Source organism: Dermacentor andersoni, chromosome 9 (genome assembly GCF_023375885.2).
Source record: "Dermacentor andersoni chromosome 9, qqDerAnde1_hic_scaffold, whole genome shotgun sequence".
Lineage (NCBI taxonomy): Eukaryota > Metazoa > Arthropoda > Arachnida > Ixodida > Ixodidae > Dermacentor > Dermacentor andersoni.
In genome coordinates, this window is record NC_092822.1 from 65498579 (window position 1) to 65514457 (window position 15879).

Sequence of the window (15879 nt, forward strand, 5' to 3'; positions counted from 1 at the left end):
TAATGTACCTCCAGGCAATGTTCGTGGTTTATAGCGTACTTTCAGTTCAGGTGTGTGCGGCGCTCGCCTGACATAAGATGAGTGAGCGCTACGGTGCCTGGCAGAGCACCAGTTAGAAAGACCAATCAGCATATGCAGATGTTGAAATGTCTTGCAAGCTCATCGCGGCACCTCATGGCAGTGCGATCTCGGAGGTTCGCGCTCAGCAGATGCAGCTATGCACATACAGTGTATGTAGACCAGGAGTGCAAAGACCAAATACATTTTCTGGTCTTTTTGACAATGCAGACGTGTATCTTTTCATTTATTCAACCCACAATTAACAATTATAGTATTACTGAGAAAGTTCTCGAGATAATGAAATGATCAAATAATTCTTGCCGAACTCGGCTGCTTGTGATGTAGTTGCACGACGACACTGCAAAGGAGAGAGCAAGCAGTTTTACATTGTTTGTGAAATGTGATTGCAAATTCCTTGCCGCACGCACTGCAATAACATTTGACCCGCCTGCTCACAGAAGCTTCATCTACAGATCGGCAATTTTTATCCAGTTCAGAAAGTCTTTCAGTGCCCTTCAAAGCCTATATGCAGTTAAACCTTGATATGACATACTCCAATGTAATGAAATTCTCTATATAACTAAGTATTTAACTTTTCATAACTCCTTGTCCATAGAACACCACGTATTTAGAACCTTAACATAATGAAGCATGTTTCTATGCGATATTTCAATATAACGAAATTTCACTGCGCCGAAAGGAATAAAGAGATAATAAATTGAATCTTTCGCGGACGGAGACGGTAAAATTATTTAACTAAATCGGCTGTTTGCAAATACACCTCTAAAATAACACGCCGCGCGACGAGAGCGACTGTCGAAGTGGATTCACATCATGTTCTGTATAAAATCCAAGTGCAATAAGATCCTATTGCTCCCTGCGCACTGTATGCTTGAGAGTGAGAGTGCGTGAGAGTGAGACAAGAAAGATGGCGGCTTCACGAGTGCAGCCTTCAAGCACAAGCAAAGGGAAAGACGGGGAGGAAAGCGAGCTCGCAGTAATGCGATCAAGCGCACACGAAGCAGGGAGAGGGGTGGCGGAGTGGAGGTTATGCTTGCGCGTGGCTCGATTTCTGGTGCATATTTCGGCTGTGGCTGCGCATAGCTGTAAGCATGGCTGAGTGCATACGCAGCCTTGTACCCTGCTTTAGAGGTAATCTGCCGCGTGTGAATAGAGTGGGCGTGGCACCAGGTAAGCTTTCTTCCCGCGCATTTAGTACTGGAGCCTGTGTATAGTACTGGAGCCTGTGTAACCTCGAGTTTCGGTGACCTGTTCGAGCAACAGGCAGCTGAAGCGTTCACTAATAGAATCGTCCCAGTGCGCGCGACGCTATCAGGCACGGGGTGGAGTGCACACAAACGCGTGGCTGGCTTCGCTTAATTCGTACCGCCGATGTGAGGATATCGTCGAGTTATGTGACATAAAACCGCATCATTCGTCACAGCCTCCCATATTTACGAAAATGAATTGTTCTTACGTTGAGATTTGCTTTCTCCATTACCCGATAATTCGGAAAATCTTGTGGCTCCTTTCCATGCAAGAAAAATCTATCGGCGACTGTCCTTACTTGCATAAAAGGTCTAACTTCAATACAACCAAATTTCGATATAACAAAGCAAATTGCCGATTTTACCAACTTTGCTATATCGAGGTTTAACTACATCTTCTTAGATGCAGCATTATAAACAATCCGAAGTTACCCAAAATTATCTTCAAGGTTTCTATTTCCTGTTGTTCTCTGTAATGATACGAGGGGTATGACGCGTCTTGCCAGAGCAGAGTGATGCTCACAATGCTCTACTCAGTTACATGTCACTGAGTTGGAGCTCCTGCCTTTTTTCTATTTGTTAGTTTCAGATGTGCAACTGAGTGATCTCTTTGTTTGCTTTATCATTCAGCTTAATAAGGGTATACACTACAGCGCATAGACATTGAAAAATATGTCAAGGTAAGGCTTTGCAGAAAAGTCAGCTTATCCGTAGGAATTACTCATTCCCAAAGTTCAGTGTGAAAAGTGAGGAGGAACGGTGAGGATTTGAAGAAGACTGTAAACAAACGGAACAAACAAGCCCAAACAAAGCAGCGTTGATGCATGAAAAATGTTTGACAATTTTTTATTGCACTCTACCAACACGGCTTCTGCATACATTTATCCTTCTGTGCAAATGTGGCAGTTATATAACCTTACAGTTTCTACATATATTCTGTTGCAATGCTAATGCCAATATAATTGTATGTGTCATCCACAAACCTCCACTAGCTTCTATTGTTGGCCCAGCTATTGCTGACAAGAACTGTATATTCTAACTCTGCAAGAAATAAAGATGGGGACGACCTTCCCGCTCGAACCAATCAGCCTATCATGCTTCAATACTCACCATTTTGGAGTAACAAGCCAGCCCCCCAAGCCTTGCTTATGCATGAACAAGCCTTCAAAAGAGGTAGCGTTTGCTGTGCTTCAGGTAGAGGGATGACATATTACAATATGTACATCATTAGCTCGCATGCAGACTGTGCTAATGTTACAAAAAGACAGAAAAAAGTGTAACCAATGCCTTTACTTTGGTGAGATGTTTACACAGACCACATCTGGTAGACACTAACTGCTTCAGTGGAGATTTAAATCTTGACTGAACATATGCGCAGGAGAAGCCTAGGAGTCTGATGGCTGGACGTTAGTTTTATCTCCATGCTTCCGCATGTGTAAAGCCAAGTGGGTCCGGCGCGCAAACTTCTTTGTGCAGATTTTGCAGCTGAACGGACGATCCCCCGTGTGTATATTTTGGTGCTCAGCCAGGTGGCACTTCCGGAGGAAGGCCTTGCTGCACTCCGGGCACTTGTGACGCCGAACTTCCTTGTGCCTCTTCTTATGCTTCATCAGCTCCGCCTCAAAGACGAATGTGGCATCGCACTGGTCACATGCATAGGGCTCGTTCCGATCATGGGTGCGCAGGTGCTTTGACAGCTGCTGCCGCACAGGAAACCTGAGACGAAGATGAGAGTAAGAACTTGCAGCTAAGTAGGCACAACATTGAAAACTTGTGATAATTCGAAATGCCACTCAAGTCAAACAAATATCAAACGTTTGGTTGGGTGCTGAGTCTTCAATGCAAAAGTAAGCTGTTGGGCGAAGTGGGGCATGTCCATATGCAGAGATAGCAAAAAGACACAGGGTAAGATATTCTTGCTATAATTCTTGCGATCTCTTGCATTGCTAACATACTCTGTCATCCTATTCACTCACAGTTAATTTATTCATTCACATGTTGTTTGGAATTGAATAGCTACACCTCTGCATAATGACTCTATGCACATGGCTCTTTTGACAAGCTATCATCCAAATAAGCTTTGTCTGCAAGAAAATAAAATAAATTTGGGCATACAGAACTATTACATTAGAGAGTTTTAGAATAGGGGCCCCAATAGTTTGGGGCCCCAAAGAGCTTTGCGGGTGTTAGCGTTGGGGCACGCAGGAGTGAAGAGATTTAGAATAGGGTTTCACGTTTGCGGATAGCGTCTTGCACTGACAGCGCCACTACGGCGTCAAAGAAAAGCTATTAGAAATAATAATATACCATTTTATGAAAGGAATAGTAATTTTGAATTGCGTGTATTCACGTTTAATTACAATTTAGAGGTTATTCTGTAAGCAGCAAAAAATTAGTTGTGCTTAGTTTTGAGCAAACCATCTTTACGTGCCTTCCCCAGCCAAGCTTAGCCGTGTTAGGCCTACGAGCCATAAAATCCACAATTGAATTCGGAATCAGCGGCGTCTAATGAATCAATCTTCATAACACACGCTAGTTGAGTGAAAGCGGTAACCGCAGTCACTTCTCCAAGCTTGCGAACTTCACGTGTTACCACGAATCGAACCCAGTTTATTGCTAGGTTAGAGCCGTCGCTTCGATGGGTGCCACCATGTTTGTTGACGGAAAGCTTTTGGGGACGCTATTTCGGCTCCCGCTAAATAGGTGAAATGGCGTTCCCAACGCAAAACCCATACGCACTTTGCGTCTTGCGCATGCGCAGTGGCTTCGACGCAATTTCTTTGGGGCCCCAAAACGTTTGGGGCCCCCATTCTAAAACTCTCTATTATGCTAACTTAAACTCAAAATTATCAAATTTCTTTACAATCCATGGTTTGCCACAATTATACATTTATAAATGGGACATCAATGTGACAGCAGTTGGAAGTGTATTTTCAAAGTGGAGACCTTACACTTTTCTAAGTTTGCATACTTTTCTTGTTTAGATGTTTGAACATATTGCAGCAGTAACGTATCACTTAAGCTTGATACTACATTTGCCTATGGCATCCCTTTCTCATCCAGCATAGATATTCTAGAAAAAAAGTTATTAAATTTAGCTACATTGTAGTCATGTTAAGGATAACTTTGCCTTTTGGAACCTTAGCGAATCGGTGACCTTTTTTATTGCAAATTTAGCCAGTAACCTATCCTGGTAAAATTAAAAAAATATAGATTCTGGGGTTTATATACCAAGACCATGATATCATCATGAGGCCAACCGTAGTGCGAGACCACGGTTTAATTTTGAGTACCTGGGGTTCTTTGAGGTGCACTCAATGTAAAGCACATGGCCACTTTTGCATTTCGCCCCAATCGAGATGCGGCCACTATGGCTGGGATTCGATCCTGCACCCTTTGACTAAGCATCTCGAAAAATGTGGTAAAATTACTCAAGGAACTTTGGCCATGTTCAATATGTCACCCTCTTTTGCACCAAAACGGGTTTATGTGCCTCCAGTAATTAGCAGAACTTGTCTGCAAACTTCTCACGGTTTGCTGTTTATTAGGTTACCAGAGAGGTGTGTGGCAGCAATGGCCCAAGTTGGCATCACAGAGGTTCATTAAAGAGTGGTACATACATACTGCCACATACTCAGCGGCCCCTGGGATAGGCTTACATTTTAATATTGCACAATATTCAGGATCGGCAGACGAAGACGGCCAGGTATGTCACCAGAGAGCTGTTACAGAAAACTGGGTTAAACATACCAAGAATGCCCCACATTAAAAGATATGTTATCAACACTGCTTTAATGCTAGAATACAAAAAGACCATATAAAGAAGGAGGAATCTAACACTGCAGTTTTCATATTTAATGACAACACACTATTCTAAACAACATGTGAGCCATCAGCCATCTTAGGCATAAATAAGATGACCAAGGATGACCATTTTGTCTGCCTTGTTGAGTCAAGATTGGGTTAAAGTGAGACCACAAATATGTCGCAGCTGTTGCCTCTTGTGTGAAATGTAGTCAAAGATTCTAAATATATGTTGCCAATCAGCCACCTGTAGGAAAACATGAATCTTTCAGGCAACATAAAAAAATATATATTTCTGTGCAGCCAAAAACAGGCATTTTCCTTTCAAGCTTGGAGAAACAAAAGAAGTCACTACAATGCAGTGAGCAATGGTAGGCAACATTAGACGCCTTACATAAGGTGCAGGCTAAGATGATTTGGAACATAAGCGTAACGTGATGATGTTTCAAGTGAACATAGAAGCAAGGAGCGAGTCAACTGCACATGATGTGCACAACAGTTAACATTTCATCTAATGGAGCAAAAGTGTGCATGTAAAAAAAAGTATCCAGAAGATGCAGAGAACTGGGTTAAGTGATGAATATTTCTGTGCTCATTGGTATGTTGGGGCAATTAGTGCAAGATCTAATAAGATATGTTCACAAGGTTGTTTGTCTTGCAGTAACAAGACTACTGCTAATGATTAAAACCTTCACAGAAACTTAGTTAAACTTTCTTTTAATGAAGCCGGTGGGACCTGAGAATTATTTCCTTTCATTCAAGCACTTTGTTAAGTCGAAAACGATCATGAGAATTGGATCGCATATACCAAAGCGCAAAAAAATGATGTATTTATCTCTGCGTACACAGTTCGCATAGACATCAAGTGTGTTGAGTGCATCTTGTGTTCCTCCATAAGGGTGGCAAACCTTCATGAAGGAGTGCTGGCACATACATTCAATGTTGTTGAAACTCCCCAACCTGCTTCTCGCACATAAAAGAATAACACTTAGCAGGCACGATTTGGGAAACATGTTTAAGATTAGGATGCATTGGTCGGCTAGTTGGTTAGACGTTATCTATTCAAACGCACACCTTTAAGATGCTTTAATTTGATGCTAAAGTAGGTCTGGTAGTGCTGGATTTGGTATCATCGACATTATTTGACACCGGTGCATACATGTAATCTATGTACCTGTATATATGTGCATGTGCAGTTGGCTGTTGTGTAACGGGTATTACTATTGTTTCATAGCTAAAATGTTTGTGCAATTGCTGCAAGACATGGTGGCTGCTTAGATATGTTGATGAGGTTGCCTGTCTACTGCTCTTCATAATCAGAACCTTCCTACAACAAAGATTCTCCTCAACTTGACGAAGTTGATGGGACCTGACAATGATTTCTGATAATCTCAGAACATTTGTTAAACTGGAAACACTTGAAACGCTTACACGGTACATTATATTTGCTCATAAACAAAACAGATGTAATTATCTCTGCATATGTAGTCATCTGTTGTGTGCATTTGGTGTTCCTTCATGAGGGAGGCAAATATATGAAAAAAGTACCGGCACGTATTTTCAAGGGTGTCAAACCAGTGCCAAACACACTTCTTGCACTTAGCAGCAAGACATTTTAATTTGATACTAAAGTAGGTCTGGAAGTGCCGTATCATTTACATTACTATAGCCTCGTTTACATGAATGCGACAGTGGCGCATCGCATTTCCAAGAGCATTTGGGAAAGGCGATGTGACAGTGTTTACATGTAGTGCATTAACTGTCGCTACTCTCCTGAGAACGTAGCACCACATGGTGTCGTATAAGGGAAGTGCAGCCGACTTCCGGTGCAAGTGGTTTCCGTTAGTGGGCCGAGTGCACGTCTGTGGCTGAGTGCCGAGAAACAGTTTCGCATAGAGCACGCTGCGGCGAGCGAAGTTGCCGTGGGGGACGCCATTTTGCTTCTGCTTCGGGCGTTGCTATCTCGCAGCTTCACCATCACGGCAGTCCCGCAACTAATTCCTTCCCATAATTCCTAATGCGAAGATCCTGCGTTTACATGCTCCGCAAGAGTCGACTCGCGCCCGTAAATCTACCCTCGTCTGGTGCATTAATGCGATGCGCTTTCCTACCGCATTACCGCTGCTTACATGAATGCAATGCACTAGAAATGCGATGCGACACTGCTGCATTCATGTAAATGCGGCTTATGACGTCTTAACACACTGAAAATTAGGACATGCCACATTGTTATCAGAATATGCGTGATGATGTTGCTCATAAATATATAACCAGGAGTGCTGCAGGCATTTCTACAGGTTACAGTTTTGTACAGCAGCAGCAATCGCAGCGGTGGAGCGAGCGAACATATAATGATGCCATGAGACACCCATCCTGTGGGTATTGAAACTGATACAGGTTATTCGCATTAAATATAGTAAATTATATACGGGACTCTGATGCTTAGCCAATATTTGTTTTAAAGTAAGCCGAAAATCTTACGTCAGAACTCCTTTAACAGGCCAATGTTGTCCACCACATGAACTGAAACATGGCATGCACTTATTTTATCGATATTCCTGCATTGCTAAATCATGCAATATATAAAGTTTACTTCATTGCTTTCCAGTTTTCAGCACGTTAGGCTCTACGAACGTGAGTAAAGAAATTAAAAGCACATCTTTAAATAGAATATTCAATAAAATCAAGGTTCATTAAACCTAACTTCGATTATAATTGTTAGCGCAGCTGCAATGTGCAAGGTCTCATGGTCAAGGCATTTGATTAAAACAAGCAAAGAAAGAGATCATTCAAACAACGTACACCATGGGACACAGGTGGCAGTAGAATGTTGGCTTCTCAGTGTGACACCAGACATGCTCTCGAAGCAGGACCGCATGGTTGAAGGACTTGTGGCAGATCAAGCAGCGGTGCAGCTGCTTGTCGACGTGGGTGTGCCCGTGCACCAGCAGATCTTCGCTACGTGGAAAGCTGGCTCCACAGTGATTGCACCAGAACTTCCACTCGCGCCCATGCATTACGGAGTGCTGAAGCAGGCGTTGATCGGTGTTGAAGACCTTGTGGCACATTTCGCATTCATAGCGACGGGCACTTTCCCCGACGCATTCAAGGTCTCCGCGACTGCTTGCCGTCTGCGAACTGTCGCTCCGGTTAGCTGCTTCAAACTCATCTTCAACAGCAGCTGGAGCAGCTGGCAGCTCTTCCTCAACGATGTGTATGAACCCTGGGCCTAATGACTCTGCAAGTTTGAAAAATGGATCTTGCTGTTCTTGAATATGCCTTGTGTTAGTGTTAGTTCGAATGTGGTTAATTTGTTAGCACGCTGCAAAAGTTTCGGAGAAGCACAACAGGGACATGAACCAAAAAAGCATTTCTAACTACTGTTTTTTTTTTTAGGAACAACACCGGAAGCGGGTGCATGCACAAAAGAACCAGGCACAAAGAACTATGTGCAGAACATGAAAGACTGGAAGAACAAAAAAGCCACGCAACACATGACAGATTGTAGAAAGTTTGGTCCCCCATGCGACCTTATTGTTCAACATTACATCAGCTTCTTCTTAGCAAGCAGCATGGAGCAAGACACATTTCAACGATACTTTGCACCAGTGGCAATTAGAATGTCAGTGTGATTAAACATTAAAGAAAAGTATAAAAAATATTGGAAATGTTGCAAAGGTTCACTTTGGTATCATTTATTGGAAGTTGCTTAGTTGTCATGACAACTTAGCAACAGGAAACTTACCAACAGCAGTGTTCCTTTTTCTATAAGCTACTGTATCGTGCCAGCGTTTGATTAGTTCTGAAATGTCTTTGTTTGACCAACAAAAGCTTGAGCATCTCGTAAAGATTCATGGCATACAAAGGCAGGCATACAATACATACACACATGAGGAACAAATACCATGTTTTGCGCTGTCATTTTAGTTCCTCTTATGCCAGTGTTCTGTACAGCTTTTCATACAATTCATACATACAATAAATCATACAATAAATCGTTTCTGCTGGTGTCTGCAAAAACCAAACAGCAGATTTCTTGTAATATTACCTCATGGTAAAGATGTATGAATGTCCTAGGCTGTCCATTAAAGAAGCTTGAAAGGCACTATAAATAAATTTCTGTTATACTGCCCAGTAAAGACAATGTGCAAAAGAAATGTTTTTTTCAGCACTTACAACCAAGGCTTCGGCAGGTATAATACCTGTGGTGCTACAAAAGGCTTGCACCCTGTAGTGCACGGGATTAGGAATAATGGTGTTAGCCCTCGACACTCTGCACATCACGGTTGCTGCTAGCCTGCTTAACAACCACAGGCCAGTTCAATCTTTAGGAAAAAATGGACAGCCACGTGCACACATGGCAAGCACTTCAACCTGCACGCTCAACGTGAAACTTCTTGAGTGGTGCAGCCACCTTAGGTCCCAAGGAAGCGTGCAAACCGTGCCACATGTGTACAGCAAACCTTAGACGCAAAAAATGATGTGCTCAGAGACAAGATCATGTTTCAATAACACCCATGATTTTGACAACCGTAGGCTGCTGTACTTTCAGACTACGGAATTCCAGGAGAGTGAAACTGTGTGCATGGGTATGCGGTTCGGCAAACATATGCCGATTAATATTAATCTAGAAAGCATGACTGCAGCCTGCAATATTGGGACAGCTGTGTACATTACTATGCAAGCACCTTCCGGCACCAGAAATGGAAGTCTGAGTGAGAAAGCGTACAATTTCATATTCGTCTTGCCTCTTGAATTCTCCTTGACAATTTCCCTGCTCAAGTTTTCAAACTATCCTCCTTCTGTGCAATAAATATTTGTTCTTACCATCATTATTCTTCTAATTGTTAGTATTATTAAGTTCAGAGCACTAGATGTCAGCAAAATGCAGTTTCACTTTTCATAGCCTTGTGCCTTTTTGTGTATAAAGCAAAATCAGAAGAAAGAAAGAAAGAAAGAAAGAAAGAAAGAAAGAAAGAAAGAAAGAAAGAAAGATCCTTGTCGCCTGCAGTGAAGCACTTGTAAGCTAGGAGCAGTAATGAGTGAAAATAAAGAAAAAGGCAGCACTTCTCAAAATGCTGTAAGTTTAGCCACAGCTAGAACATACAATACGGCATACATGTTTAATTAAAAATTAAGTGTTGAGATACCTGAATTTAATTACCAAAATGAGAAAGAGAGACTGATCGCAATCAACAAGTGTTGGTTGCGATCAGCATTAAAAGACGACTACAAGAAAAAAAGAATATTCAACAAACCAGATCAATCAATGGTGGACAATCTACAGCATCATTCTGAGCTTAACAATAGTAGTAAGCACTTGTAACACTTTCATCACAGCATCTTGACCACATTCTGTACGTCCCACCAAGGTACGTGCAGCTACTATAACTCTCACGCAGGTAAAGAAACAGCCAACAGAGCACCGCAAAAGCCACGAATATCTCGCAAGGCAATGAACAATAAACCTACGTGGCAAACCAATCTATAAACATGCACCAATTTGTGACGAATGCTAAACACATACATTGCCTCTCAAAAAGAACACCAGGAAGTGGGCACGTGAAGTCATCTAACACCACTATTCTCTTTGGTGCTAATACAATTTCTGGTTGTATAGGGCTACAGAGGCCTGCAAAGATAACAATTTGTTTCTTATTCCAACACCAAGACAGGCACCATAGCTTATTTCATAGCCTAATGCAAAATTTAGACAACGAATATACGAATAAATGTTTGCTTTTCTTATTATTTTCTTTCCAAGAAAAATAAACTGTTCCTGTGCAACTCTTTAATTAAGCAGATAAAACTTGAATACAAACACAAAGAAGCGGGAGAACTCTTGTCTCGAGATCCAATACTGCATTCTTTAACAAGGACAAAAGGTGAAAGCCATTTAGTACAACAAAATCTTAACAAGCAAATTCTACTTCTAAGTGGTCTGAGCTCTGACGATTGCTGCCTGCACAAAGAGACAAGAAAGGGGTCTTTACTAAAGAAAACAGAGAGATGACAATGTTTTAAAGGACAGGAGTGGCAGAAAATTTCATCAGTAGGACTCAATTTTCAGATTACAATTAAGAAAAAAACCAATATGTTTGAGGCAGCATGCTTTCAACTATGCAATACTGATCTGTGGCTTTCAACTCTTGCTTTCCCCTGAGGCAAATAGTATGTGGTTTGAGGACGACAGTTCTTGGCTGGAACAAAGTTTTGCAGGGACAACTTATTTACAGAATATTGCGAAACGCCGATTCCAAATTGAAGTTCAAAGCTGCAGGGAGACTGCCTCTTGGCTTTTATGTTCCAAGAATTTTGCAACCACCAACGCATAAGCAACACGGTATCTCAAGCCCTTTTGTTTTGTGAGCATGTCTATAGAACTGATCATCCTGTAGCCCAATATTTAGTAGATGCAGCCTTCTTGCACAAGTGATGTCCGGCCCAGGTTCATCAGTACTGGAGAAACATGAGGGGGGTAGGAAGTAGGTTGCCACTTGCAAGTCTGAACTGTCACATTCTGCAAATTTCGGTATGCCTCTGTAAATGAACCAACAACCCTCATGAGCAGAAGTTTTTTTCAAGGGGTGTAAATGCAAGACATGCAATGTACCATGAAATTCAAAGAAGTCAAAAGGTTCACACGAAGATGAAGAGTTTAAGTGATAAATTGTGGCCAAACAAGGAAAGTTCCTACTTGCAGCCAATGTTTCGACAATAGAACTTGTCTTCGTGGCTCTGAAGAAGACAAGTTCCTGTGTTGGAACATTGATTCTAAGCAGGAACTTTTGTTTCGCCAGCTATTTATCATATCTTATGAAGGTACTATCAGTATAATTTCTGAAACTACTCTAATGTATTGTTCAACTTCCAGGTTCACCTGTATTTAATACAGTGCCTTAATACAGACTCGATAACACACATTTGGGACCACTCCACACTTAGAAATCAGCTACAAAGCGAATACACGTACCACTTCCACAATTATGCATAATAGGCATTCTGGTCAGTTAATTGCAGTTCAACTTTCAATTAGTGTGGGTAGTACATGACAATAATTGAGTACGAGATATTCAGGTATAATGGCATTACTGCCAAGTGCTAATTAACATTCAAAGTGCCACAAGAAATTTGTGACACGATGTCACAACCACAGGATATGAGTAAACCACCAGCAAGAGGCTAAAAAACTGCACAGGTATGCCAGGTCAAACACGCATGTTGTCCGCTCGTGCTTACAAGATGTCCAGGTGCCGACATCTGCAAAACATACCATGAACAGTTTATAAGTGCAGCAATCATGATTTTCTGCAAGCCAATGTGTCAAGGGTTCAAGAGGACCAAGGTTGGCAAGGAAACCATTTACCCCCAACTGCGACTTTCCATTTGCACAGCACCACATGAAACTCTTCCATGTGCTTCTTGCAAAGATTACCCATACAACCACCACAAAACTACTCTAGGGTGAAGAAGAGAGGTGCTATTATGAATGAAAACTAGAGTTGCTTGCTAGGCCAAAGGTCTCGCAAGCTACTTGAGATAAAAAGTGAAAAATGAAACATGCAGCATGGGCACAAGCTCACTTATACACACTGAGCTATTGATAAGGTTGTTAAATCTGAGCAGAATTTCTGCACAAACTTCTTAGAAACGTTGCAATTGAATTACTGTTCTCTCATTCAAAGCCTCTCAATACCCCATCAGAAGGTCTCACCATACGAAGACATTTAGGCACTGATGTGTCCAAAAAGCTACAACTGCATCAGCCCTGCACATTGAGATACAGCAAGTTGAGAAATGTAGTACAAAAAGCATAAAGAGTGGACAGGTCAAAAATGCAGCGGCGAGTGTTCCTCGAAGGGAACACGTATATATACAAGCACCAGCAGATCAAGCACCAGTCTACGGTAGGCCTCTGCTTTATTTGTATCCATATCCCTGCCTTCGCTTTCCTTGGACGCTTCACTGCCAAGAAACCGTGTGCCCTGCAGGGAGATCTTCTTGCATGCCATGTGCAAATCATAAGTCTGTGAAGGAGTCAATTGGTCCATTCAGATCTTTTGGTACATCTCGACAGTGGCGCGCATTCATACATCATAAGTGGGGGATAGGAGAGGAGGAAAATTCTGCACACAAGGTCAGCGAAATCTTAACCCCCTCTACAAACAACCTGTTCATGCAGGTCTTCTTCATTCCCAGCACTTGGATATTTTCTTTATTCTCGGACTTGCTCAAAGTTGCTAAACAGCTGAAATGCCTTCGTGCCGGTGGCATATGTAAGGGCATTATTTCTTGAAAGCACGGAAGCAGATAAATGGCAGGCAAATCTCACGATTTTTAGGGTGGACCTGCAGGAGGATCTCCTGCATTCTTGACTTGTCACTGGCTGCAGCAAAGAGAGACCGGCGGGTATGACTTTATTTTGTCAAAGCAGTCTGTACAGTATAGAGAAAAAACGTTAATGTAGTCACAGAAGCAGAAAGAGAAATGACAAATGTATTAAACTAATAGATAAGCTATACAGTGCAGCGAAGGCTATGGCTTGTGTAAGCCAATCAGTAACAAGTGCCGACTGCGTATCCCAGAGAAAGGTGACGAGCTCGCCCATCTTGCACAACTAATTCTTTCATGAAGCTTTTGTCTGTCACACCATTGTGTGGGGGCCATCAGAGGTGCAAAGAAGGAGCTCTTCCTGTGGTTGGCTGCCTTGACCTATGGCTTTCACTGCACAATTAGTAAAATAAGGTAGAGGGAAGGTCACTGCAAAGTTAGAGATACACTAAGTCAGCAAACCTGTCAAGTGAAGTTGCTATGTTACTCTGGTGAAACAACAAATACATCTCCCTAGAGGAACTTGAGGTACAGCAAGCAAGAAAACAGCATAAATTTAAAGCACTAGCAGCAATGCTATGATCAGACTGGAATAACAGCCCCAATTGTGTCAGTGTCATTCAGTAACTTTTTACCGATGGGTCCCTGCTTGTGGTGTTAATGACTTCATCTAGTGCAGTGGTCAGCATAGATCGGGGCATCAAAGATGGAAAAAGACCAGACGGTGCATCGAGTGACAATATTGAAAGTCAGTCATAAAGAATATAAAGGCTCATGAGAAAAATGCTCTTACCACGCGAAAGGTTGGTGGCAATTTCTAGCAGTCGAGCGAGTGGAGAGTATGGCAAAGAGTAGTGCACAGATCGGGTGGTGACAACCAATAGTGATGAGGGCATTACCAAAAACAACCTCAAACCAAACATTGGCTTGACAAAGTACAGAATCTAGTTTACTATATAGGTCCTGCCAATACGAAGGGCCCATTTCCAAATAGTCAATGCGCAGATGAGCCCCAAAGGAAAGCAGGGGCAGTATTAGAGGAAGTTGACCTTTTGAGGCTAACTGCCTGATGTCATGTTTGCTAGTTTTTTTTTTTTTTTTTTTCGGTTCCCCCATAGATGAGAGGCACATAAGCACCAATGTCATCAGATTAGGAGAAGTTATGATTGAGAGTTTGCAAGAACTACAGCGGTACTGATTGAATCATAGGAGTGAGGGAGAAAACTTTATTTCCAATCAGAACGATTCATGTCCGGCGAGTTAGTGGGCTGGGGCACCTGCCGAGGTTACAGCCAAGAGTTCTCGTCTCCTGGCGGCTTCCTCGACCCCCCTGACTGCACAGAGTTGGGCTTCCAGATTCGAGTTGAGCAGAGCAGCTTGCCATTGCGCGCAGAGGCTGTCGGTGGAGGTCTCCCTCTCATTATCGTGTATTAATCCCTGGCATTCCCACAGCATGTGTTCCAGCACGGCTCATGGGACTTACCATTTTATTTAGTGAATATAGTATCACAGATTACTGTTAATAATAATTGTCTCAGTAAAAGTGAGTCTGCATTTTGTACCTAGGTGATGTGCATAGTGCTGTAACTATTATTTAACATGTAGTAGTATACAGAAATGTCAGTTTGAGTAATAGGCTCATGCTGAAGACTCTCCTGCTCTGCAGATGGTATACACTAAATTGACAACCAAACTATTAGAAATGGTAGCAACTTGCTGAAATCATCCGTAAATAAGAACTCGTTCCAAGCATATGCGACCACAGTCAAGGAGCTCTCGCAAATGATAATTAACGTGAAAAAATATATATAGGAAAGGTAGTCACACCCCTTAGTGGGCAAAAATGGTAAAACCGTGAGGGTAAAAAATGCGAGTTTGGAAAATTTACATAAGGTGCGGAAATAAAAGCCTCGACACAGCACATACATGTATGAAAGACCAACAGCATAAGGTTGTGCCAAATAAAGCACTCCACAAAGGAACAGCCACTCTACATGTCTATACTTTGCAAAGTTTGTCTCAAGCTTGCATGCGCGTGATACGCTTTTCTCTCTCTCACTCTCTGGTGAGGAGGGCGCGCGGCAGCGTACACTAAGAACGGTTAAGCGATCTTAGTTTCAGCTGGTTGATCGTTTCCGTCGAAGCTATAGAAAACGAGCGATATAGCAGACGGAAACCAAGAACAGTCAGTTTGTGTTCTCGTCACCGTCATATTTGTTTGACTAGATTCCAATAAAACGAGGTTTCTTTAGTACTATGCTCGCACCGCTGCTCCTCACCAGCGGCGCAGACTACCTTGATGAGCATGAGCAAGCGAGCAAGCGCACAAAGCGCGCACACTCGTGAGGAGTGGTGGAGCGGCACATGAGCAAACCGCAACCCCAGAGGCGTGATCGAAGTGCGCGAAAGCGCCAAC

General features: G+C 42.4%; 1 protein-coding gene across 2 annotated transcripts in view; it reads right to left on the reverse strand.

The window, feature by feature from the left end:
• Positions 1–2599: 2599 nt before the first annotated feature.
• LOC126528586 (uncharacterized) overlaps positions 2600–15879 on the reverse strand; it is a 73488-nt gene continuing 60208 nt past the window's right edge. The window contains exons 1-3 of one of the 2 annotated variants that reach the window (XM_072284210.1): positions 13465–15204; positions 7935–8370; positions 2600–3044 (exon numbers count right to left, since the gene is read on the reverse strand). In XM_072284210.1, coding sequence (XP_072140311.1) covers positions 2714–3044; positions 7935–8370; positions 13465–13501 — 804 coding nt within the window. In that variant the 5' untranslated portion in view covers positions 13502–15204 and the 3' untranslated portion in view covers positions 2600–2713. Of the gene's footprint in view, positions 3045–7934; positions 8371–13464; positions 15205–15879 lie in introns of those variants that run through there. The other variant, XM_072284209.1, reaches the window with a different exon arrangement.